The sequence below is a fragment of the Schistocerca cancellata genome, chromosome 7 (genome assembly GCF_023864275.1).
Source record: "Schistocerca cancellata isolate TAMUIC-IGC-003103 chromosome 7, iqSchCanc2.1, whole genome shotgun sequence".
NCBI classification, from domain to species: domain Eukaryota; kingdom Metazoa; phylum Arthropoda; class Insecta; order Orthoptera; family Acrididae; genus Schistocerca; species Schistocerca cancellata.
Genome location: NC_064632.1, coordinates 176,240,620 through 176,268,339, shown reverse-complemented (window position 1 = coordinate 176,268,339; position 27,720 = coordinate 176,240,620). Strand labels below are relative to the sequence as shown.

Below are 27,720 nucleotides of genomic sequence, written 5' to 3'. Positions count from 1 at the left end.
TACCACACTGCACTCTGCAGTGTTTCTTTTAACTGCGACGACGACCTTGGCCATTTTTGCACCTAAGATCCAGCACGGTAGCCAGTCCGTTGTGGTTGGGCCGCCATGTACCCTCTTGGTTGTAGCCCCCTGACAACACAGGGATCGCTCTACTGATGCCTGCGCCGTTAACTCCCCACGTATGCCAAGGAGTAGATGCCCATTGCCCTGGGGCATCGGGACTCCCGGCAATGGCCATCCTGCCAGGTGGCCTTTGCTGTGGCTGGGTGGCGCCCGTGGGGAGGGCCCTTGGTCGGAGTAGGTGGCATCAGGGCGGATGACCCGCAATGAAGCGTGGTACATCATCTATCGCTGGTGGGCCTCCACCAGCAGTCTCTAAGCGATCGAGGTCTAACGTCAACGGGAAGAAATTGGATCAGAGATCGTTTCCCTCCCTAGCTACTCCATGGGAGGAACGTCTTGCTAAAGAAGGCAGTGGAGAATATTCACCCCGGTACCTCGTGTGCACGCGGGTTGATGGAGAATCATTCATGTCGACCAAGCCCCAGTTTTTTGTGGAGCATTTAGAGGACAAGTTCGGGGAGGTGGAGGGCTTGTCCAAGATGCGCTCTGGTTCTGTGCTCATCAAAACGGCATCCTCTGCCCAGTCACGGAGGTTGCTCAATTGTGACAAGTTGGGGGATATTTCCGTTAGCATCACGCCGCATAAGAGTCTGAACATGGTCCAGGGTATTATATTCCACCGGGATCTTCTTCTGCAGTCCGACGATGAATTACGCGCCAACCTCGAACGACGAGGTGTTCACTTCGTCCGGCGCGTCCATCGGGGTCCGAGGGATAATCAGGTCGCCACCGGTGCCTTCATCTTGGCCTTTGAGGGTGATGTCTTACCCGAAAAGGTTAAGGTGATGGTTTACCGTTGTGATGTGAAACCATATATCCCTCCTCCGATGCGGTGTTTTAAATGCTGGAAGTTCGGGCACATGTCATCTTGCTGTACTTCCAGCATCACGTGTCGGGATTGCGGACGTCCTTCGCATCCTGATACTCCATGTGCTCCGCCTCCCATCTGTGTTAACTGTGGAGAACACCATTCCCCCTGCTCACCGGACTGTCGGATCTTCCAGAAGGAAAGGAAGATAATGGAATATAAGACCCTGGACCGCCTAACCTACACCGAGGCCAGGCGCAAATATGAGCGGCTCCATCCCGTGCCCATGACGTCTACCTATGCCACTGCTGCAACACGAGTTCGCTCTCAGCTCTGCCAGAATTCACCGGCCCCCTTGGTTGCGGGGGGGCACTTCACTCCCTGTTGCTCCTGCTCCATCTCTTTCAGGAGCAACACCACCCCAACCACCGGGGACATCTGTTCCCCCTTCACAGCCGGAGAAGCGTGAGCCTTCTTCGGCTCCTCTCGCCCGGAAGGGGTCCCTTGGGGCCCTCCCATCCCAGGCTTTGCCCACTGCCAAAGCGGACGCCCGCAAGTTTGTCAAACAACCACCAGTCGCTGGTCGTAGGGCGTCACGGTCGTCTTCAGTCCCTGAGACTGACCCAGTGAGGCCCTCCCAGCCAGACCCACCTAAGGCACAGCGCGCAAAGCAGTCGAAGAAAAAGGCTCCCAAGCATCCTGAAATTGCGGTGGCACCTGTCCCTCCGCAACCTTCTCCCTCTGCATCCGAAGAGGTGGAGATTCTGGCGTCCGCTGAGGACATGGATCTCGCCAGTCCCTCGGATGCAATGGATGGCTGTTGTCCAGGTGGTGACTCAGTAGCAGCAGGGGCCCCGGAGGCGTAATCTGCCTCCCCAGTCCCTTCACGCCTTTCCCATCCATGGCCAATACCATCCTCCAGTGGAACTGCAGCGGTTTCTCCCACCATCTAGCTGAGCTCCGCCAACTTATCAGCCGTCATCCTTTCCTTTGCATTGCTCTGCAGGAAACTTGGTTTCCAGCAATGCGAACCCCCGCCCTCCGTGGCTATCGGGGTTATTTTAAGAACCGGGCAGCTTATGAAAGGGTGTCTGGTGGCGTCTGCATATATGTCCTTAACTCTCTTCACAGCGAGTTTGTACCTCTACAAACAGCTTTAGAGGCTGTCGCTGTTCGGGTGTGGACGCCACAGGCTATCACCGTCTGCAGTATTTACCTTCCACCTGATGGTGCTGTCGCACAGCATGTCCTGGCTGCTCTGATAGCCGAACTGCCGCCACCTTTTTGGCTGCTGGGCGATTTCAATGCCCACAACCCTCTATGGGGTGGGACTGTCTCCGATGTTCGCGGTCGGGCTGTGGAGCATGTTTTGGCTCAGCTCGACCTTAGCCTCTTGAACACCGGTGCTCCCACGCATTTCAGTGTGGCCCATGGCTCGTTCTCGGCCATCGATCTCTCTATTTGCAGCCCTGGCCTTGTCCCATCCCTCCACTGGAGAGTGCACCCTGACCTGTGTGGTAGTGACAATTTTCCCGTCTATTTGTCACTGCCCCAGTGTCATTCTTCTGGGCGCTTGCCCCGCTGGGCTCTCCACAGGGCTGACTGGCCAGCTTTTACTTCCGCTGCAACCATTGAGTCTCCCCCACAGGGTGACATTGACGAGGTGGTTCGTGTTTTAACCACGTCCATCATTTCAGCGGCCGAGGCTTCCATCCCCCGTTCTTCTGGCCTCCCTCGGAGGAAGGCTGTCCCCTGGTGGTCGCCGGAGATTGCTGAGGCTATTCGCGACTGTAGGCGGGCTCTCCAGCGTCATAGGCGGCACCCGTCTCTGGAGACCCTCATCGCCTTTAAGAGGCTCCGTGCCTTCGCCCGTCGTCTTATTGCATGGCGTAAGCAGGAGTGCTGGGAGCGGTATGTTTCCTCCTTGGGCTCCCGTGTTTCCCCCTCGCTCGTGTGGTCCCGGATACGGCGGATTTATGGACACCAGACCCCTACGGGTGTCCCTGGGATCTCTTTGGACGGCGCTGTGTGCACGGACGCTGCCGCCATTGCTGAACACCTTGCTGCGCACTTCGCTACGAGCTCTGCGACTGCAACTTATCCCCCCGCCTTTCGCTCTCTCAAGGAGCGGGCCGAGCAGACGCCATTATCGTTCCACACGCGTCGTTCTGAAACTTACAATGCTCCTTTCAGCGAGAGGGAATTCCTCGCTGCCCTCGCCGATTGCCCTGATACAGCACCAGGACCGGACTGCATCCACGCACAGATGCTGAAGGATCTCTCCAGGGACTGCCAGAGACACATTCTCGCGATATTTAATCGCATTTGGAGCGAAGGCGTGTTCCCGTCGCAATGGCGAGAGAGTGTTATTGTCCCCATCTTGAAGCCCGGTGCGGACCCACTGGCGGTGGACAGCTATCGTCCCATTACCCTCACCAACGTTTTGTGCAAATTGCTCGAACGTATGGTGGGGCGGCGTTTGTGTTGGGTCCTTGAGTCGCGCGGTCTCCTCGCTCCATCCCAGGGTGGCTTCCGTCGGGGCCGGTCTGCAGTGGACAATTTGGTGCGGCTGGAATCTGCTGTCCGTACGGCCTTTGCCCGACGTCAGCATCTCGTTGCTGTGTTTTTCGATCTGCGGAAGGCGTATGACACCACATGGAGGCATCACATCCTCGCCACATTGCATGAGTGGGGTCTTCGTGGTCGGCTCCCGGCTTTTCTTCAAAGCTTTTTATTGCGCCGCTCTTTCCGGGTGCAAGTCGGTGCCACCTCTAGTTCCTCTTACATACAGGAAAATGGGGTCCCGCAGGGCTCGGTGTTGAGCGTCTCCTTATTTTTAGTGGCCATTAATGGTTTGGCTGCAGCAGTGGGGTCGTCGGTGTCTCCTTCTTTGTATGCCGACGACTTCTGCATCTCATTTAGCTCCACGACTGGGAGTCGCCGAACGCAGGCTGCAAGTCGCCGTTCGCAAGGCAGCATCATGGGCTCTGACTCACGGTTTTCAGTTCTCTGCACCCAAGACTCGAGTTATGCACTTCTGCAGGCGTCGGACGGTCCACCCTCATCCTGAACTTTACCTCGACGGCCACCTGCTGGAAGTGGTGGACACTTGCAGCTTCTTGGGACTCGTGTTTGATGCCCGACTCACATGGGTTCCTCATGTTACTCAGCTGAAGCAAAAATGCTGGCGGCACCTCAACGCCCTCCGCTGCCTTAGCCACACGTCTTGGGGTGCAGATCGCTGCACACTGCTGCGGTTGTACAGGGCCCTTGTGCAGTCCCGGCTTGATTATGGGAGCCTGGCCTATGGGTCTGCGTCCCCCTCAGTGTTGAAGTTGTTAGACCCCATACACCACTGTGGGGTTCGGCTTGCAACTGGCGCTTTTCGCACCAGCCCCGTGGATAGTCTACTGGTGGAGGCCGGGGTTCCCCCGCTGCAGATTCGCCGCCATCGTCTGCTCGCCGACTAGGCTGTCCACGTACATTGCTCGCCAGGCCATCCCAATCGTCGCCTGCTTTTCCCTGCCATGGTCCTCCATCTGCCCGAACGGCGACCTAGGTCTGGGCTTTCCGTCGCTGTCCGTGTCCAGTCCCTGCTGTCCGAACTGGGGTCATTCCCTCTTCTGCCTCCCTTCCGGGTCCGTACACCTACGCCTCCCTGGTGTTTGTCCCGGTCTTCCGTCCGTCTGGATTTGGCACAGGGACCTAAGGACTCGGTTCCGCCTGTGGCCCTCTGTCGCCGTTTTCTTGCGCTCCTCGAATCATTTCCGGGCTGTGAGCCTGTCTACACTGATGGTTCCCTGGTTGATGGTCGCACTGCCTACGCTTTTGCTCACGCTGCCCATGTTGAGCAACGCTCCTTGCCGGTTGGCTGCAGTATTTTTACTGCAGAGCTGGTGGCCATCTTGCGCGCTCTTGAGCATATGCGTTCCTGCTCAGGTGCGTCCGTCGTCATCTGCAGTGACTCCCTGAGCAGCCTCCAGGCCATCGACTGCTGCTATCCCTCTTCTCCTCTGGTGTCCTCTATTCGGGAGTCTGTTTCCACCATTACCCACTCTGGTCGTTCGGTGGTTTTTGTTTGGACGCCAGGTCACGTTGGCATCCCGGGGAACGAACGTGTTGACAGGCTGGCCAAAGGGGCGATAGACGCCCCAGCTTTGGAGATCGGCCTTACGGCTCGCGACCAGCAGCTGGTGTTGCGCCGTAAGGTGCTTGGGATGTGGGCTGCTGAGTGGCGTGGCATGACAGCCCCGAATAAACTGCGGGCTGTCAAGGAGACGACCGCTGTGTGGCGTTCCTCCCTGCGGGCTTCTCGCAGGGACTCGGTGGTCCTGTGTCGGCTGCGCATCGGCCATACGTACCTGACGCATGGCCATCTCTTGCGTCAGGGGGATCCCCCCCTGTGTCAGTGTGGGTCCCGGCTGACGGTCGGCCACATTTTGCTGGAGTGTCCTCGACTGCGCACACTCCGGCAATCTTTTAATCTCCCGAGCACTTTGGCTTTGGTTTTATCCGACGATGCCTCCATGGCTGATGACGTTTTAAATTTTATCCGTGGTAGTCCGTTTTATGGTTCGATTTAGGGAGATCCTGCACCTTTCCCTTTCTGTGTCTTTTGTCCTTGTGTCTGTTGCTGTTCTTGTCTGTAATGTTTGTTGCTCCATTAGTGTTCTTTTAGCGCCTGGGGGGACGTCTCCTCCCCCTTTGGTTTTTACCTGCTCCGTAGATTTTCGGCTCGCCTGATTTTGGAATGGGGGACTGATGACCTTTGCTGTTTAGTCCCCCTTAAACATCCCAACAACCACCACCACCATCACTTGGAGCCAAAGTATAGCCAGAAGACTATCTGTTCATGCAGCAATTGAGTCCGACGAGGCATGACGGGACGATGAGAGCGATGTCATAACGCTGGTGATCGCACAGCTGCTCACCGACTTTGTTGGAGTAAAGTGTATCTGGGACTGGCTCTGCACTGAAATTGGCTCGCTACTTGCTGTGCAGCCACTTAAATATTCATTTCACGGGAGGTTACTTGTTTTGTTCCAAGGCGGACACATTACTGTCTTAGAGAAATAATCCAATGATTGTAGTGCTGTGCTGTCTTGGTGGTGTTGCTGCTCCCATGGGTAGTGACACTGGCACTGCAAGTTTTCTGCAGAACCTCCCACAGACCAGCTGCTAAGCATGTTGTTATTTACGAGTGATGTATAATGTCCAGTCTTGCTTATCAGAAATATACTTCTGCTGGTGCAGTAACTTATTGGACTCGACTGTGTTGCAGTGTAGCTGAAGTACTGTGATACTGCACAGCACTTAGTGTCTGCACATGTTTTTGCAGCTTTTCTCAGGTCCCTTCTAATTGTAGGTCTTAGCAAATGCCTCAGTTATTTTAAAGTTTGTTCATAAGAACACTGTTATTTTTATTTATTTATTAAATGCTTTCAGATTTCTACATTATATTTTTATCCAAACACATCTTATTAAAACTTACATCTCTCCTCATTCATTGAAACCCACCACAAGAGTTGTCAATCTACAATTAGTGATTTGCTAAATTGATGTCAGTTGCTCAACATATTTATTAAAAGGAAAGTGCTGCCTTCAAATCCGGTGTCATGTCAGGAAAACGAGGCAGGCGACATACATATTCCGTGTTCAAAATGTCAACATTTTCAGAGTTTAGTTTTGGACAGAATAGTTAGCGCTAATGAGGTGCGTGGCAGTGTGCAGAACCTTTGAAATTGAAATAAAATAAAATTGTAGAACTCTCTTAACAGCCCAACTCAAATATCTGGCTTGTCAAGATGAATTATGAAGAGTGTTTACATGAAATGCACAGAGTGATGAGATAAATTGAATGTACGATTATTCTACCTCTAGTCTGAAGATGCCTCACATTGGACACAGTGAGAATTTCTTAAAAGCTTCTTCAACAAATAATCATCCTCGGTGACAAGTTCTCATTTCTAATTTAGCACAGTTTTTACATCTGTAGGCTTAAGGAAATTCTAGGAGGCTATAGGCAAGTGATAAATTTGTTCATTGGGTTTCTTCATTGTACTCTGTTCACATAGTGCTACTTCTTAATTTCTGTAATGAGAACCCATATGTTTTTACCTGAATTGAATTTGACTGATAAATTATAAAATATGTACATTATATTTTTATCCAAACACCCGGATTAAAATTTACATCTCTCCTCATTCATTGAAACCCGCCACAAGAGTTGGCAATCTACAATTAGTGATTTGCTAAATTCATGTCAGTTGCTCAGCATCTTTATTAAAAGGAAAGTGCTGCCCTGAAATCCGGCTTCATGTCAGGTAAATGAGGCAGGTGCCATATATATTCCATGTTCAAAATGTCAACATTTTTAATCCTTTGTGAGCTTTTACTTTGTCACTGATTTGTGCAAAAGTAAGTGCCTTTTCTTTGAGTCTGGACATCCCAAAGAACAACAGGGAATAACAATTACACATGTTGCATTGTCCATCCAATGGATCCTTAATCGGAAATCTGGTCTTTGCCAAGAACAAAGTGACCTTTTTTATCACAACTGTCATTTCTTTTTGGGTAGTGGATGGAGCTTTGTTGGGTAGACAAAACATGGCAGACAGATACAGGTGATTAGGGTTCATATCGCATCTAGTCTCCTAACTTTGTCACATTTCCACAGTTGCTGCAGTGCTTAATTTTTAGGACTACTTGAGACAAATTTCTTGGTTTAAGCCCACCGACAGTCAATTTGACACATTGTAAAATACAATTTTCTATAAACATTTTCGTGTGTGCTACAGTTGGTCCGCTATTTGGGTAATTACCAGATGTTGTCAATAACTTGATATGTGTATCATCTGCAATAATTTTTCTTGTGTAATTTTCTACCACTACAACTGTTACTAGATGTTCAGCACATAGTTCATCTTTGGGAGATAGCCTTTGTCATTTCAACTCATGAAAATGATTTCATGCTGCTGACATGGAAGAGGCTTTCTCATAAATTGTGGTGGTGCTCTTTTACGGTTAAATTTTTATTGTTGATACTGAAAATGACACGCACATATTTGGTGAGGTTCATACAAAATGTAACTTGACTGCAAGTTTGGTTCTACTGCCTTATATTCCAGCATGTTGTAGGAGGCACAGTTGTTAATGTGCTCTCAGTTTTATCATTTCTCTTTGATGTCCAGATGTGGTTGTGCCTGTTAGAATGATCTTAAGCTCCACACTGCATTTTCAGCGTGTTCATAATTCTCATTAGGTTTCGCGTTATGACACTGACTGTGTTCACAACGTTTCCATGCTGTTTGATGAGATATTACACATTGGTCTTGTAAAATGTGGCCTTGTCAAAGTCTTCAGTTGTTACTGGCTATTCTGGGATTCAAAGACGCAGCAGTGTTAAAAAGAGTGCCATATAATACTGTTATGAATAAATTCTTCATGAGCGGGTTACATTTTTCAAATTAATGTGGCTTTGCCTTCCCTTGCAAGACGTAATATTCCGTTGCTCTTACCATACATCATATAGTCAATTTGACTGATGCTACTAGGGCATTCTAACTATATAAGTTCTTTTAAATAATTTATTCATTTCATTTATGCCTGAGCAGGAAGTCTTGCAGAGTCTGTTGTTTTCTCGCATTAGACATTTTTGTCCCAGATGAGAAATAGTGGGATTTATTGATAGTAATTTTTTGTGGCTTGTTTCAGACATTTACTGAGTATTGTCACTAAAGAAGTTACAATTTTTGCGAACAACAGTGCCTATCGCAAATAATGTGATAGGCATAACCTTCTAAAGAAGGGCACTAATTGCCTGAAACAAGTCAAGAAATTTAATTTTGGGCAACTAGTTGCTTATGATTTCATTATATTTTATGTATACTCATTGTGATAAATCAATACTTCACATTAGTGGCATCTGTCTGCCCACTCAGGATAGTTTCCAGTTTTGCAGACTTCCTGTAGCTATGTGGAAATTTGCACTTAAAATTTGTGTGTGTGTGTGTGTGTGTGTGTGTGTGTGAGGGTTGGGGGGGGGGGGGGGGGCACGCCTGATTCCTGGTGAGGTCAGTGATAGAGGGCACATATTATCCTGTCAGTAAAAGTTGCACCAGTCCTATTTGTGGATAGAACATGGGTAGAATGACTTCTGATATGCCGCTGTGTGAGCTGTTATTGGTCAAATCTACTTTCACAATTCCTGTTTGAGCGTTGGTCACTATCTGTTAAGGTGTTGTACATTCCCGGATTATTTCCTGAGAAGCAGCCGTTGTGACTTCTGTAAACAACTTTTGCAACATATTACACATCTTTCTGTGACACTCTGGTAAATTTAACAAAACCATGACTGTTTGCTCTGAACTTGTTTGGTTAGGTTTGATGTCTGTGTTATTTCAAGCTAATACAAATTGCATGTAACATTTTAGTGTAGTTGCCAGAGCAATGGCAGTCATGCCAAATTTGCCAACGTTGATGCGCTATGACACTCAGTTATTCACAAGACTAAGAAATTAATTGATACTCTTTGGCAGTGATGTGTTGAACATCACTAAATTTGCAGTGCTTACAGACAATTATTTATTGGAATAGTTGCAAGAATGAGATTCATTTTTCTGTAAGGAGTATTATTTAACTTGTTGCTAAAGTTAAAATTTAAAAAGGAAAGTGTGTATTGCATCCTTGTTGTAACCTAGGATATAGATTTAACTGAAGAATGATCACTTCATAGACGTACAGTTATTATTTGTGAATGAGGTCATATTATGTGTGAAGCTTGCAGATAGTCCAGCCTCGCGCCTTTTTGTGAGCAATGCTTTTGCTGACTGAGTGACTTAGAAGCGACTGGTGACTCGCGCTTTGTTCTTAGCATCAGTTCAATCTCTACCTGTACCTCTACCTCTGACTGATGAGGGCCTGAGGACATTTCACAGCTGCATACATTGTATCACCTGGTTAATTTGTTACTGCTTTTTAGGTCTTTTCTATTTTGATTTTCTGTCTGAGTAAGTGACCGCTCATTATGAAGAGTTGTGTTTATATGTTTCAGAAAATGGAAGTAAGTATATGAAAAATATTTTTTCCTCAGTTTGATACGATGTAGATTGAAGATTGTTAAAAGTTGTGCTACTGTACCTTTGGTACAACAGAAGTACTGAAAACATCAAAAATTGATGTTAATGTTGTTAGGGGCAGAGGAAAACTTAATGATTAATTAGCACACCGCAACTTTTTAGCAAGCCTAACAGGCACACAATTGAGAAACTGACTTTGATCTTCATTTTCTTCTGATAGTTGAAAGAAACGGAAGAAATTAACAGCCAAAGTTCAAATAACAATATGCAGGCAGGTCATAGATAAATCTGAGCAATATGATGGACATGACAATGAAATTTATGTATAAAAGATGGAAATGAGAGGTGCAAGTGGATCGAAAGGTGTAAGCTGGCAAATTGGTCTGAAACTGAAATGGGAATATCATTCTAAAAGTTGACAAACTAATGAGTGATGAGCAAACGGAATTTGACCTTCCTTCTGATCACATTCACTCTCACTTCTACAAATTTTGATCTTTTGCTAAGATGATCTTCTGTACATGGTGGACCACCAAAGAAACCTGTAATACTAGCTACCGTCTTTCTTTATCCTCAGAGAGCAGAGTCTTCACTGACACGAGTAAAAGGTTTGAATCCAATGGTGGAAGTCATAGCAGACACAGAAGCTGTTTCAGCTAAGCAGGATGCATACTTCACACAGTTCGATGTTGTCGTAGCAACAGATCTCCGACCATGGTCTGAGGCACTGAGAATTAATGCCGCCTGTCGTTTAGCTGGAGTCAAGTTCCTCTGTGGTGGAGTCTGGGGTTGCTTTGGATTCACATTTGCCGATTTGCTGCTCCATGAGTATGCAGAGTAAGTAGTAAAGTGATGAAGTGCTGTTTGATCCAAGTTATAATCATTTCAGTCAGCAAAAGCAGTTAGTAAAGTAGTAAGAGATCTGTGTATTATTGTAAATTAATATTTATGAAAATTTTTGTTTCTTTTCCCTCAGAGATGTAATTCAGCATTCTGCAGAGAAAAAGAAAGGCGAACAAACTAAATTAACAGTGAAAAATACAGCAGAATTTGTTCCATTTCGGGATGCTCTGGAAGTTGATTGGCGTTCTGAGCAATATTCTAACAAGCTTTCTAAGATGGATTGTTGTTACTTTCTTATGAAAGGTATGTACTTACGTTTAATTCTGCTCTCTTTCTGCATTAAAGTATGTGGTTTAATAGTGGTCATAACTAAAACACAACTTCACTTTAATTTGGATTTCATAATGATATATGTCTTGAGTAATGGGCACAGCATAGAGTTTGTCAGCCAAAGCCTGTATGAAAAATAATTTTGTGCTTTACATCCCTAAATATGGAATTTTCACATATACGTGCTCATTCACACAAACTGAACTAGTTATAGTGGACACTTCTGGCCTTTATTTGCATAATAGATGTCTAAAAAATGAAAATTGATTGTGCAGTTAACACTCAATTCTACTTCATTCATTAAAATAAAACTTACACTATAAAGCCTGTGGCCACTTTTTTTAGCAGAAATTTGTTTCGCGTGTAGGTGAAGCAACCAGTAAAAGTGATCTTTACAATACACAATACAATTGCTGGAATTTTGTATAATATTTCATGTTGCTGAGATACTTGGGAAAAAAAGAAGTGATAGATTAGATAAAATGATTATTTTTTTTTGGGGGGGGGGGGGGGCGCAGAGAGAATTTGAAGGTACTAAAAAGGATTCAGCCTGCATGTAGCTTATTGGAGGTAACACTACTGCTGGCATCATAATGACCATTGTCCCTGACTGAAGCTGAATTTGACGTAGCATTTTTTTTGTTGAATGAATTTTGACCAAAATTTTGTTTGGTTACCTGTTATGGTTTCCCTGTAACTGATGAAGATATGTTAGAAACTGTAGATATGCTACAAACTTGTTATGATGACAAAAGTTGCACTAGTGTGGTATCTGCAGTTCTTGCAGGTAAATATTGAACAGAAAGTTTGCTCTGTCTTCAGTATAAAGTATTTACCTAAAAGGCTATGATAGTTGGACGGTTGATTTTCTATCTGGGTATCAGTTACTCTTCTAATGAAATTAATCTTTTTAATACTTTGGTCAAGACTTTTTTACCATGACAAACCAGCAAAAATTAGATAAACATTGACACAAATGGTAAATCAAAATTATAGTTGCTGTAATGGATATGAAATTACTCAAAATAAATGTGCATACTGTCTTGATTTGAAATTGTGACTCTCGGAGATGAAGCAATCTAATTTGAACAACCCTTTGTGATATTCTGTGCTCACTACATGCAGTTCTGGTTTTTGCTTCTTTCCTTCACTTCCACTATTGCACTCTACCACCACATCTCCACCCTCACCCATCCACTCTCTCTACTCACCGTCTTTGCAATCGCTCTATCTCCCCCCCCTCCCCCCACTGCCAATCACTTCCACCAGTTTGTGTTATCTCACAGGCCTCTGTTTGACTGAAGAGGGGGGTGTAAGTGTACTTTCCTGGACCTTCATTGTTACCCACCATACTCAAAACTCAATTCACCATGTAAAAACGTCAGATTAGGTTAAGATATTAGTTCTTTATGCTTAAAATTGTGCGACACTTTGTTGTCTTGATTGAGAATTGTTAAAGCTGTTATTTCATTTTTCCAGTGTTAATGAAGTTCTGTGATGAAAAAGGACGTGAATTGAACCCCAGCAAACGAGAGGAAGAAATTGCTGAACTTAAGTCATTAGCATCCGAAGAACTGAAGAAGCTCGGCGTTCGTGATGATATGATCCCTGATAAAATGTTTGGGTATGATCAGTTCTCTCAGTGTTAAACTTTTTTACGAACTTCCAGCATGCTGGAATAATTGTAGGTCAGCAGCTTCTGTTAATAAGTTCGACAGAAAACTAGTCAAAGTTGCAAATTTCACTTTTTTTTTATTTTCTTGATGACTAGTTTTGGGCTGGGACCCATTTTCACATCATCAAAATGATATGTCCAAAAATACGAGAACTATATCAGACATATATACGTATTATCAAGTACAAAGGACAGTTATCTGCATGCACTGTAACAACTATGAAGTGTAAATGAGCAGTTACAGCACCTACAGATAACTGGTCATTTATACTTCGTTATACATATATATATTTTTGCCATGGTTCTTGTATTTTTTGAAGTACCATTTTTACTATCTGGAGATCATTTAAAAGGGGGTCCCAGTTTGGTTGGTTTTCCATTGTACTGATTAAACTTTTTTGCCTCGCATATATTTTGCAAGCTCTGTTTTGCACTGTTTTGAGTGTCAAAATACTTCTGCTGCAATAATATGTATAGTTTCCAGTTTTCATTATGCTTTTTGACCCTTCATATTCTCTGTTTACTTAATCCAGAGTATTCATATTTTTCCCCGGATTGATGACTATGGAATGTTATTCTAGGTCTGTTCAAAATTTTCCAAAACTTTCACAATTTCACACCAATGGTATGTTAGAATGACGTGTGGTTGGTATCCCTGCATACACCTGTGTGTAATGTGTAACTGCCAGAAGTTTCACTGTTGTATGTCTGTTATTGTTCAGTGCTGTATTAAGTAAAATGTTGTTTTGTTCGGTTTGCGAATTTTGAGTGAGTGAGTTAGAGGAGCAACGCATCTGCATTAAATTTTGCATGAAACTCAAGAAAATCGTTACAGAGATACAACAAGTGATACAGTGCACAAATGGTTCACACGGTTTAAAAATTTCTGGATGCAAGCTAAAGATGACTCTTGTTCAGTACACCCTTCAACGTCTACAGACGATGCTCATGTCATGAATGTCAACAAAACTATGTGTGCCAATCTAAGACTGATTGTCCAAGATATTGCAGAAGAATGTAACATTTCAGTTGGATCATGTAATGAAATCCTGACACAGCATCTTGGAGTGTATTGTGTCACTGCCAAGTTCATCTCACGGCTCATGAGTCAAGACCAGAAAGACCTTTGTCTCGCAATGTGTGAAGAGCTTTTGGATCACTCAAATGAGAATGAGATGTTCCTTAAGAGAATCATAATTGGTGATGAGATGTGGGTCTACAGTTACAATGTTGAGACCGAGGTTGAATTTTCACAGTGGGTTGGGAAAGGTTATCCACAGGAACAAACAATTTATTGATGGTACTATCGGGACATGTTGTGGCAGGTGCAATGAAGTGTGAGAAGGAAACGGCCTGAAATGTGGCAAAATATTTCAGGCTCTTGTATGACAATAACACACCCACACGTTCATCCCTATTTTGTGCGAGATTATTGCACAAAAAATGCAGTGCTGTCTCATCCTCCATATCTTCAGAACTGGCACCTGTGATTCTAAAGTTGAAAACTCCATTAAAAGGAAGAAGATTTGCAATGATAGACAGGAAAAAGAAAATCCACAGATGGCACTTCACGCAATCCAGTAAGAGGCATACCAAGGCTGCTTCCAGAAGTGGAAACTGTTTTGGGAGTGGTGTATCAGTTGTGGAGAGTATTTTGAAGGACCAGCAGACACTGAGAATTACAGACGGGCTGTGAGTGGGTGTTGATTAAATCAATGGGGAAAGTTGAAAACTTATGCCAAGCAGCAATTTGAACCTGAGTCTCCAGCTTACTGAGCAGAAGCACTGACCAGTGTGTCACCCAGACACAATTATCGTCACAACTGCATGGACTACCCTAACACACCTGGTGTCAGACCCAAATTCTCAACTTACCCATGCACTACTACTGTACTGCCCCTTGGCCATTATTCTCATTACTTGTGGCTTTTCAGTGATTTTCTTAAAAGTTCGAGCTGGTGTGCATCCCCACTGAAGAGATCATTGGCTGTTTTCGCCTTAATTGTATATATGTGGTGTCTGTTCTTTCAGACAAAATGCTGCGAGTAATGAGGGCAAATGGCAGTACATTAGTAATGTGTGGATAAGTTGAGAATTTGATGGGAGGCTTGCTATGGTAGTCTATGCAGTTGCAAGGATCACTGTGACCGGATGGCGCTGTCATCAGTTCATCTGTCTAGAAGTGTAAGACCCAGTTCAAATCCTGGTCCAGCACAAATTTTCAATTTTCCCCATTTATTTAATCAATGCACACTCATAGCCAATGTCTGTAATTTCTTTGTGTGTTATATTTTGTTAATTGTTCAAATGCAGCTATCATAATCTTGATGTGTTAAAGAAGGGGATCATATTGAACATCCTCGTCAGTGTTGACTTGAAGATAATTTGTATACTTGACTGGCAGATTTCTTAAGCGCTTGGTAAGGCACAAACACAGTCTGTAAAATTAGGGAAAACTATAGTGGCAGCTGTAATAATAAGCAAAGAGTGTTTATTTTTGTAGTGCTTCCCTCATGACCTTCTAATGCATACACTTTTTCTAATTTCTTTCTGCCCTGTTGAGTGGACTCTAAAACTATGAATATACTTTAAATTGTTAGGTAATCCTTTGGGCAGTTTTGCGTCCTAGTGCAATGTTAAACCAGATCTTTAAAATCTTTTTTAAAACAGTACAGGGTGTATATACCCCGGGGAATCTGGGAATTTTTTCTTCTGGGGGAAATATGGGAAAAACCCATGAATTTTTTTGAATTCTGGGAATTTTTCATTGTTTTACTTTTCAGTTAAATTTTTGTAATTTCAGCTGATAAGAAATGATTCTTTAACAAAGAATTCTACTTCATCTCGTATATTGCAGCAATAAAACATAGTCAAGAGAATAACACCAAAATAAAATTTTAGTTGCAAAGAAAATGGGTCATTTACAACAACAAAACGCAGTGCACACAAATGTCTGCCGACAGCAAAATGTATCAGAGTCTTTAGGACGAAGACTGTGCAATACTTTGTAACAATTGACTGCTCTTGATAAGTCTGACATCACAACTGTTTACATTTTTAACAAGTCAAAGGAAAATATTGTGAATGGTGATTTGAGAAGCATTATTTTCAAAGTTAATTTCCTTTTTCGCAAGATGAATTATGTTACTTGTGAGAACGTATGATCAGTTTTTTAAATTACAGGGCACTTGAGGCTCATTCAAAACTTAACACTTTGAGGACCAGCCATTTGTACAATTATCTAAAATTTTACTGACACCTTTGTGTTTCATATACCTTTAAGGGAACACACACTAAAAGAGTCCAAGCTTCAAGGTTAGTTTTCTATACTTATTTTAGTTCTTTCACAGATCACAGATTATGCAGGAACAATAGCAAAAAGTATAATTAACCTTCAGACAAAAGTGCAATGTGAGTTCTTCAGCAATTTCGCACATAATTGGCTTTACTATGGGAAATTCGAAGTGCTCAATGGAACATTTATTTAGCCAGGTAACCCACGAAATGTTCGGTGGACAGCAGTGAAATTTATAATTGTGCTTGTCCAAGATATTCAGCTGCTGCAACTTAGGCTGTGTTCTTAGGATCCTGCCTAACCAAGCCCTGTGTGTGTGTGTGTGTGTGTGTGTGTGTGTGTGTGTGTGAGAGAGAGAGAGAGAGAGAGAGAGAGAGAGAGAGAGAGAATTTGATGACCAGTATTGTATGTGAAAGCTTAGGTTTTTGTTGCAATTGTGCTGTCTGTTTATTAATTTAAGCCATAAACTGTTCCTATTTATGTACTTGCATACTTATTTTACTTTCCATGCCCGAGTAAGAAAATCTAAATACTCTTCTTCCAAATTTCTGCAGATTTAATGGCCTTATCATTGCACAAAAGTAAATCTTCCCACTGTGCAAACACCATTCATGGGCATGTGAACAAATGTTCAGTCGTCAGTGTTCCTCCACATTCACTCTGGACATCTTCAGAATAGCCCAACTTAACCATGTTTACTTTACATTTTGCAACTCCTGTTATTAATTTATTCAGTGCTGTCCATGTACTATACTGTAGTTGGTGCCCTTGTCTAATTTCAGCTTTGGCGTACAGCTTTGTATTTTGCAGTGCGTTTGACCATAGAGACAGGCAGCGTGCCTCATATCGGCCTTCTAGAGGTACTGTCATCCTTGACTTATTGTTTAGTGGATATGCATTAAGTGCCATGGGTCAATTTGCTACTTTTCCTCTCTATTTCGCTGGCTGGTTTGGATCTGATATTTGTGTATTTGCACTATTTAAAAGTGATGTTGCTATAGGCTGACTACATCATATCCTATGCCCTGAATATCTGCTGTCATTGGCTGGCGAGATTGTGACATGAGCTGTGATTGGCTAATGGAGCGTATCGCTATCTCGATTTCAGAGCTTCAGAAGCTACTGTACTATATTGTTTCTGTACATGTTGTTGTTTGCTGGGTTTTATTTCCTTATGGTTGGTCAGTTTTTGTAGCTCTGAAAGAGAATATATTATCACTTAACACAAGTTTCTTATCTGCATATATGCTCTGCAGTGACAATAATAAAGGTGGAATTCAGGCTTTCAAAACCATGCCTAGAGAAAGCTGACTGGAGACATGGCAATCTGGAAATGATGTGAATTTAAAGTAAAATTTGTTTACTAGTGATATGGCATAATTTTTTGAAAGTATTTTCCCAAAAAAGACAGTGTTCAGACCAAGCAGTCACTAAAAAGCTATGGCTCAATAAAGGAACAAAAACATCCTGTCAGAGGCAGAGAGAGCCACATGTAATACCAAAAAATTGAAGTAATTGTGATAAGATAAAATACTATACAACTTATTCTAAAATCCTGCCCGAAGTAACCAGGAAATTAAAAAAATTATGCGATTAGCTCTGACAACAAAATAAAGACAATTTGGAATGTAACAGAGAGAGAAACAGAAGCTCTTCCCTCCAAAAGTGTCAGAAATACTATTCTTAACATTAACAGTATAATGAAAGGGAAAGTTGTTACTCACCATATAGCGGGGATGCTGAGTCGCAGATAAGTACTATCACTGTGGCTTAAGTTGCCTGAGACTGCAGTCATGCATGTGAGTTGCGTTTGTGTTTTCGCACGTGTGTGTGTGTGTGTGTGTGTGTGTGTGTGTGTGTGTGTGGTCTACTTTTGACGAAGGTCTTACTGGCCGAAAGCCTTATTTGCGACACTCTTTTTGTTGTGCCTATCTGTGACTCAGCATCTCTGCTATATGAGGAATAGCAACTTCCCTTTTCATAATATTGTTATATTCCATCCTGGATATTGCATTTTTTATTCTTAACATTCACAATTTAAAAATAGTTAACAACAAGGCAATAGCCTAGTCTCTCAACAAATATTTTGTAACTGTCGCAGCTCAAATAAATTGTAGTGATTCAGTAGGTGATGCCACAAGTATATTGAAACATGGCTTTACCGTACCTTTCAGTCAGATAAGTGTAATCCCCATAACAATTAAAGAAATTTGAAAAATGCCACTCATTCTTTGAAGAAAAAGAATTCTGCAGAAGTTGATGGTATCTCCAGCAAGCCATTAAAAGTTTGCTGTAATGAAATGAGTGGGGTCTCAATCCTTAAATTCAATACATCCCTGCACCAAGGAGTGTTTTCAGAGACAGTAAAATACTATCTTCTTATATCTCGTTTGAACAAACATTCAAATTTCTGAAAAAGTGTTACATAACAACATGTGGCAACTCCTAAAAACTTAAACGTCAGTAAAAGTTACCAGTTGGCATATTCTGTGATCCAACCAAGGCATCTGATTGTGTAGATCACCTGATAATGAGAGACTAAGCCCACCCACCATTAACTACATTTATACTTTGCAAGTCACTTTGAAACACGTGGCAGAGGGTACATAGCATTGTAAGATAGTGTTTTCCCTGTTCCAGTTGCATACGGATTGCTGGAAGAATGAGTGCCTAAATGCTTCTGTATGCACAGCGATTTGTGTGATCATTTCTTTGCAGTTCCCTTGTTAGCACTTAGTTAGGAGGCTTGCAAATATGTGTAGATTCTTCACTTACCTTGAAACAGTGTAAGCAAGCTTTTGAAGGGTAATTGGCATCTGTGAGATAAACAAAGCTGTGCCCATTTTTGCAACCCTTCGTAGTATACATTAAATATTACATTAGTCTTATTTGGTGTGGGTCCCGCATACTTGAGCAGTATTGGAAGATGGAATGCACAAGTGATTTATAAACAGTCTCTTTTGCAAACTAACAGTCTTTTAGCAGTATCCTGACAATGAACTGAAACCTGCCACCTGCTGTACCCACAGCTGTGTGTATGTGATCATTCCATTTCACATTCCTGAAAAGTGTTCCACCCAGGTATTTGTATGAATTGCCTGATTCCAGTTCTGCTCACTTTTCTGCATTTTGAGAACAGCACAATTTTATATTTCTGGACATTTAAAACACTTTGCCAGTCCTTTGAAATCTTTTCAAGGTCTGTCTGAATATTTGTACTGCTTCTTTCACACAGTACTTTGTTATAAATAACTGCATCATCTGCAAAAGTTGTGAGGTTACTATTGTCTTTCAGGCCATTGAGGATACAAAGTACTTATAAATGGTGGAAAAATCAAAATGTTTTATGACTTCATTAAATTCTGTAGTCTTTCCTGATTACATTGATATATACATTATAGAGTACCAAATTTTAAAGTTACGGTCGTGTGTGCTGCCACGCCCCCTTTATTTCTGTTACAGAAACCAGTATTAGTTCGAAAAGAACTGTGAACTTTCTGTTTCCAGCGATTATATGTATGATACGCTGTGTATGTTGGTAACGGTGAGGTTTCTAGTGTATGTAAACGGTTATCTTTGCTAGTAGTTACTTTTGTTATGCTGAAGCAGTTTGTTCACGTGTTACTGAATGTTTGCTACCCAAGTGCTACATATATTTATGGAAGTACATATCCTTTAGTGTGCAATAAATACGAACTATGCCACACATCAAGAAATTCAATAAAAGGAAATTCCGTGCTAACCAGTTCACAAACAAAGTAAGCCATACTGTTGAAAGTAACCTATGTATCAGTTCTTCAGGAAAGAAACTCCCACATACCACACCTCCTGGTGATTCTAATTTTTGTGTTAACAATGACGCTGTTTGTAGTGGATTTGTTGTTATTGATGTGGGCATCTTATCTGCTTTGATAAAGGAAGTGGCAAAATGTAAACAATGTGATGGTGTAGGTTCAAATGGCTCTGAGCACTATGGGACTTAACATCTGAGGTCATCAGTCCCCTAGAACTTAGAACTACTTAAACCTAACTAACCTAAGGACATCACACACATCCATGCCAGAGGCAGGATTCGAACATGCGACCGTAGCGGTCGCGCGGTTCCAGACTGAAGCGCCTAGAACCACTCTATCACACCGGCCGACTGATGGTGTAGGCTGTCCGCAAAAAACAACAAAGTAGCAGGAAGGGTTTAGTGTCAAAATTAGTTCTGTGTAGATCCTGCAATAAATCTACCTCAAAAAATGACTTCGAACATTGTGCACTAGTCATATGATGTGAATTTGAAGTTAATGTATGCAATGCCTGCAATAGGAAAAGGCTGTTCAAACGTTTTGTAGTTTGATGGACTTTCCTCCTGCTCCCAGTAGGTTCACCAAGTAAATAAAAATACTTTTAGGTGCCTTCACGGTTGTGTCTAAAACATCTATGAAACATGGCAGCATTGAGGACATGTTTCTTTGAATGGTGTCGCAAGTGCTACTTCTCTGGAGAATGGAAAAGTTGTTGATATTGTGTGCTTATCTAAGTACTGCCACACCTGCCATGATAACACTGCAGGACATATTAAACATTAGTGTTCTAAGAATTACTGTGGAGGTATGTAGTGTGACGGAGCTCTAAAAATATTTCAGAGGTCGGTGCCTGTTTATAAAGTTCAATAGACGAAGTACCTAGGCAATGAAGACTCTAATGCTTTCAGTAAAATTAATGAGTTCTATTTTTATGGTGATACCTTGGTAACAAAACTGGAGTGTTGTGGACATGTGCAAAAGAGGATTGGTGCTAGATTGAGGAAGGTACAAAGAGAAATGAAAGGAAAATCGCTGTCAGATGGAAAATCTCTGTCTGACCAAGGCAGATTGACAGAAATTGAAATAGACCTCCTTCATTGTTATTTTGGACTGGCCATTAGATGACCTGCACCTCTGAAAGATGTTACAGCAATGAAGAAAGCTGTATGGGCCACCTACTTTCATAATTGTCCACAGATGGCCACCCAGGTAATGGACTTTGCCCTAAAGGAGCAGATTCTTGGCGTGGTTACCGAAAAGCAAAAGAAAGTGGTCAAATATACCATCACAAGCATTCTCTTCCTAAACCTGTTATGAATGAAATAAAACAAGTTTTTAGAGACCTGAGTGGCCCTATTTTGCTTAGTAAATGTCTTCATGGGGGCACTCAGAAATGAGTCCACTTTTTGAGCAGTAGGTGGCTCACACGTGAAGGAAATTGTGGCCTGAGATATATTCGGGCACAGTCTTTTTAACACAGCATTGTGGTCTGAGCTATACTTTGGCTTGGTCTCCAGACTGTTCAGGATGTGTGCTGGTTGGCATGGAAGCAATAATTCTGTTTGACATACCCCAGAGATTGGGCGTAGTTTTGTGGCTCATTGCTGCTGCCCTTCTTGTAGAATGTTGTGGCCTGTGCTTTCTTTCAATTACTGGGCAGAGATTTTTGTTCAAATCTGCAGTTAAAATGAAAGCTACTCAGCTGCAAAATCTATATAGAAACTGACAAGGATTCCATCAGGCCCTGGAGTCTTGTTAAATTTTAATGATTTTTAGATGTTTCTCAACCCCAGTTCATGTTTCAGTGCTATGATAATCTTGGGCAGTACTTCTCTATCTTCCTTAGTACAGGAACATTTGAAAATGGAGTTAAGTATTTCTGCTTTTGCTTTGCCACCCTCAGTTTCAGGTCCTATAGCATCCTTGAGTATACAGATGCTAGCTTTGGAGCCACTGACAGCCTTTGCGTATGATCAGAATTTCTTTGGGTTTTTTGAGTGAACTTTCGATAAGATTCTGCTGCATTAGTAACTGGACGCTTCTCACATTGCCTTCTTGACAGCCAAATGTACATCATTCAGCATCTTCTGTTTGTAGTCCTAAGCTTTGTGTTCAGGGTGTATATGACCCAGGAATTTTTCATTGTTTTAGCTTTCAGTTAAATTTTTGTAATTTTGACTGGTAAGAATAGATTCTATAACAAAGAATATTACTGTACCCGATACTGGAGAATGATATTGCAGCAATAAAATATAAAAGAGAGGGGGGGGGGGGGGGGGACTTTAGTGGCAAAGGAAATGCGCCATTTACAGTAACAAAACACCATGCACACACAAGCGTCTGCAAACAGCAAAAATATGTCAAGGGTCTTAGGGCGAAGACTATGTAATACTTCGTAACAGTAAACTGCTTTCTGTGAGTGTGACATCACAACTGTTTGCATTAGGTTAGTTTGACCAGTTGCCAGCGGGCTCATGCACATGCGAAGTTGACTCGCATATGAGCAGTACCTTCTCTCGCTTCCCCCTACTCGAAGTGTGGCTGTTAGCTGTATCAGCAGTAGCAGCAAGCAGACAGATGCTAACGAGAGAAAAACGTATGCCCTAGCTGCTAGATTCGCACATGCACAGAGTTGTCCGAGTTGTAGTGGGGACCCGTGTTTTTGTTAAGTGATTTTCCTGTTTCCTCTTTGTTTACAGCTCCCTCGTCAAATGAAAACAAAACAGATTTCTGTGGCTGGTAGCTATCAAGTCAATTAAAACTCATTCACATAATTACGGAGGGCAAAAATATATTTTTAGTTTCAGTTTTCTTATTTTATTTTATTTCCAAGTTATTAGCAATCAAGCATTAATTGCCTTGCAGAACAATGAAGTTATTTTGTCAGTTTGCTAAAGAAATTTGGCTTTATTAATCTTTCCGCTGAGGCAATCAATTTATTTGAAACGAAGTGTTTCATTCCACAGTATTGGCTAGTTCCAACTTTTCGCTAAATTTCAAGTGCACGTTTTCATCTTCTGCCATGTATGAAATTATGCCATAATAAAGAACCAAATGTGAGGTAGTACAGTATTTTTACTCCAAGGAAATTTACACTCAGAAAACCACACTGAAAAACTTAATATCAGATGGACCTACTTCACTGTGAATCTTGAAAAAAAACAATGTGCACTTCAAGCCGAATTATGCATTTTAGTATGACTTACGAAATTCCTGTGCTCTTGGAGTATCTTCTGATGTCCTGTTTCATTTATGGCGTAATGTAAGCTCTCTTAGTGCATTATACATATGAACATGTGAGCTTCCTACACCACTGCAGCTGCACATGCGCAATAATGCCTGTTTTCTGGCACTCTCTGCCAAATGCTAAATCGAACCTATTTCTAACAGTCTCAGGATAGTATTGCGAACAGTGGTTTATGAAGCATTACTTTCAAAGTAAATTTCTTTTTATGCAAGATGAATTATGTTACTTGTGATAAAGTGGGATGAATTTCTTAAATCACAGACCATTGAAAACTGAACACTGAGGACCAGCCACTTACAAGAATTTCGAGCCCAGAAGACCAGACATTTATGTCATTATTTTAAATTTACTGGCACATTTGTGTGATATATCATAAAGTATAACACACACAAAGAAAGATCAATATTACATGTGAAAGCTTAGCTTCTCTTGTAGCTTATTAATCTTCGAGACCAGTGTTATATGTGAAAGCTTAGCTTTTCATGTAGCTATACTACATATATTAATGTAAACCATTAACTTTTCCTCTTTATGTGTTCATGCTACGCGACAGTGATCTTCCTATTGCCTGACTATAACATGTGTCCTATGCTCTGAATACCTGCTGCCATCAGCTGTTGAGATCATGTGGCACAAGATACGACTGGCTTACTAAAGGACTTCGCAATCTCAATTTCAACGCTCTGGAAACTAACATACTGTGTTTGGTGCAATTCGAATTTATACTTTCGTAATACGAAAATGTGCAGCATGTATGTTGCTGCACATCAAAGGTCTTTCCAGAACTTCTCGCCTTGAACCTCTCTTTGAGAGAGGACATGACTGCTTCTGAATCTAGCTAACTGAATCTAGTTCATTTATTTGTCCTTTGTGCTTTAGTAATCATTGTTGCTACAACTGCCCCATGGTCATTGATGCCATTTGCAATATGGGCATGCTCAAAGAGGGTCAGATCTATTTGTTGCTGTTATATCCTATATATTTCCATCATGAGTGGGCTTCCAAACTATCTTTTCAAGGTAGTTTTCAGAGAAGGCACTTAGTAATGTTTGGAAGAATTTCTCTCATGCCCACCACTGTACTTAACCCTCTCAATTGTTGGATGATTGAAGTATCCTCTATTTATGGTTGTATGATTGGTGAACATACGTATTAGTGAATTGATTGATTCTCTGAGGTTTGTTACATCTAGGGATTGGTTAGGTGGTTAATAGAAGAACTCAATTATAAGTTTATGTCCACCCTCGATACTGAGTCTCTACTGAACATATATGCCATTACTGACTTTGCCTCAGTAGTGAGATCTCAGCATTGTGGGAGTTATTTTCCCAGTAGTAAGAGAAGTTATGAAGGCATGAACACGATGCTTTCTGAGAAGAAAGAAAATACATACTATAGCAGTTCTCTCTCCAAGTACATGACAACGCTGAAGCACACACCACCTGTATACATTGTTTCTGCCTCTGATGTTCCCTAGACAAATGGCTTTCAGGGAACATCAAAGCTCTCAATTATTCAGGTAACATCTGTTGTCTGTTTTGTGTCTCACACGTAAGTGTCAATGCTACAAGTCCAGAGTGTGGAACTCGAGCGGCCGTCAATCCTACTGTAGTTTCTCTGTTTTTGATTCTTACCATTGGCAAAGATTTATATATGTCAAATGTTTATTAGAATCATCCGCTGCACATCTTGTTTCGACTGCATGTAAATAATATTTATCTGCTTTGTGTAAAGTTAGAAGAATGAAAACTGTATTTCTATGTCAATTTTATTTGCTCCTGATCTTAGTTTGCAACTCCATTTGAATATTGTTCAACTATGACTCACATACGTATTGTGTTTATTTTCCAGATGCCTGTTCTCACAAGTGAGCCCTGTGTGTGCAATTGTAGGTGGTGTTATGGCTCAAGAAGTTATAAAGACAGTTTCTCAAAAAGAACAACCACATAACAACATGTTCTTTTTCAATCCATTAAACAATCTTGGATATGTTGCTTGTCTTGGCAACTGATTTAGTTCATAATTCTTGTGTTTTGTGTAATTCGCATCAACTGTTCCAGTGTTGTATGTAATTCAGTGACCATTGTGAAATTTTTCATAAATTAATTTAATATATGTTTTTCATTTATTTGGTAAGGTGGTTTCTTTCGCCATATTATTTCAAGTTTTTCCTACTGCTCAATAAAAGCACAGATGCTGTAAGGTATATCAAATTCTAAGTGTAACATTACAGTCCTAAGATGCACATTTGATGCTACAAATCCCTACCACCTTTAATAGCAAAAGCCAGAAACTCTGTTTTGGACAGAAACATCACCAAACAACAAGTGTGACCAAACTAAGCTGATACTTGCCGCACTTGAAGTGCTTACATTGGTAGGTCAAGCGAAGGCACACAAGATTGCTCAGGTTGTTGCTTATCTCGTCAGTTAATTGAGACTGACATACACAAAATTATTGCCTTTGTGAGAGGTGGGAATGAATAAGAGGTGCAATAGTTGAGGGACAGTATTATGAATCGTACCAGTAACAGTTGTCACTCATGTTTGCTTTTGGTATTAATAATTACAGGCATGATGAAGGACTTAAGGAAATGGAGTTCCGAAGCCATAACAGTAAAAGTCAACTATTGTACCATAGCCTTGTAACTCGAAGCTTGATTTGTTTCATTTTTAACTTTTTCTTGTCAACAATCTTGTTAAATTTATGTTCAATCTCTTCCCCATACATGATTCAATAGTATTTATAGCAGGGTGGCAACTCATATGGCATTGGAATTCTCAGAGAAAATGGGTTTACTGGGTAAGTCAGAATTGTGAGAAACTCGAGGAGGAGTGGAACTGTTCATTGACAGAGAAAATATTCTTAGTTATTTCATTACAAATTGCTGAGAGATTCTGTTGCGGAAATGAATTGGTTCTCTGATGTGAAGTGTGTCCAATGTGAAAAGTGATGTATCATTGCTAACAAAAGTTTATTGACATTACTCCCCAGTGACAACAATTGAAGCATGTTCCTGCAGAGTTTGTTCGTATACTTGAGGTTACTACAAAGTGACCTTCTAGAGCACAAAATGGTGTTGGATGATGGTAATGATGGAATTTTCAGGAGTGGCAAGAGGTTATAACTGACAGAATATTGATGGAATTGTAAATAAGTGGATGGTTTTCACTGTTTTGGCATCTAGTTAATTATTTAGCCACAAAACTGCTCCATCAGTATGCTCTGATATGCCCTTGGGTTTTCCTACTCGTTTCTGTAGTGTGATTAATTTGTCAACCAGCATGAAAAAGTCCTAGCACATAATTAGGAGCGTGACTTTAACATTGATGTGGCAGTTGTACAAATGCCTGCCCCTAGAATATATTTTATTTTGAAAATTGCATTGGCACTTCATATGCTTCTGTCTGAAAAAAAACGTGTTTCTCCTGTCAGTGTGAATATTTGTTTTTTATTCCTCTTCTGTAAAACAAGCAGAGTTAATCACTGGTGAATTTGTTGTATGCGAATTTTCCCTTGCTTCATTTCGTATTAAAAGCAAACCACATATCATATTCAGATATTTAGAACTGGTTTGTTACTATTATGTACCACCACAGTTACCAGTGTTCCAGAGTGCTGCCACCTGACTTAATCATATTGTATTATTTTAAGTGGCGATCAAAAAGTTTCCATTTAACGGTGTGCTGTAGTGTACACACAACATCGTGCGACTCCCATGTGGGTGTATAAGCACCGACTTGTAGGCAAGAGATTAGTGTGGCATTCATGTCTTTCCAGAGTGCATGTGGTAATTATGTGGAAATGTGAACTATGGTGATGTTATTACCAAATGAGATCAAATAGGACTAATGTGCTGCTATTCTGTTCTTGACTGCTGAAGGACAAACACTGGTAGATATCCATCAAAGAGTAAGAATGTGTATGGGGCAGGATGTCTGTCAAAAACCACCACTGTGGAATGGTGCCACTGCTTCGTGATAACGCAGAAGTTACACCAACTCGAGTGGGATACACTCGAGCACCCGCCCTTAGTCCTAATCTCTCCCCATGTGATTATCTCACCTTTGATCCCTTACAAAAGACCTTGAAGGGTTGTGACGGTTCCTGTCGGATGAGGTTGTACACCAGGCACTTACAGACATCTTCACGCTACAGGACGTGGTGTTTTACCACATGCGTATCTTCAACCTGTTGTGTTGGTGTGATGATTTCCTCAATGTCCACAGGGATTTTGCTGGATTGGCATACCGATTCTGGACTGAATGGCATTCAAACAAACTCTTTGGTCGCCCCTTGTAGAATGATTTTTCTCAGAGTAAATGTAATTTATTGTAAATATTTTCAATATGATTAGTTCTATTTTCAATCCTAGCTGAACTTGGACTAACCTCTCATAAGTCACATGGCAACACAAATAATTTCATTTGTGGCCATAAAAATATTTGCATAAATAGCTCAACTACATCATCTATGAACAAATTTGCCATCAGTTACGTACTTGTAACAATTCACTGTTCCTGCAATG

At 41.9% G+C, this 27,720-nt stretch overlaps 1 protein-coding gene across 1 annotated transcript in view; it reads left to right on the top strand.

The window, feature by feature from the left end:
- The window catches only part of LOC126092474 (SUMO-activating enzyme subunit 1), a 52,624-nt gene extending 27,296 nt beyond the window's left edge, over positions 1–25,328 (top strand). Inside the window, exons 3-6 of the mRNA XM_049908089.1 lie at positions 10,586–10,845; positions 10,985–11,154; positions 12,661–12,805; positions 25,044–25,328. Coding sequence (XP_049764046.1) covers positions 10,586–10,845; positions 10,985–11,154; positions 12,661–12,805; positions 25,044–25,203 — 735 coding nt within the window. The 3' untranslated portion in view covers positions 25,204–25,328. The remainder of the gene's footprint in view (positions 1–10,585; positions 10,846–10,984; positions 11,155–12,660; positions 12,806–25,043) is intronic.
- The last annotated feature ends 2,392 nt before the right edge of the window (positions 25,329–27,720 follow it).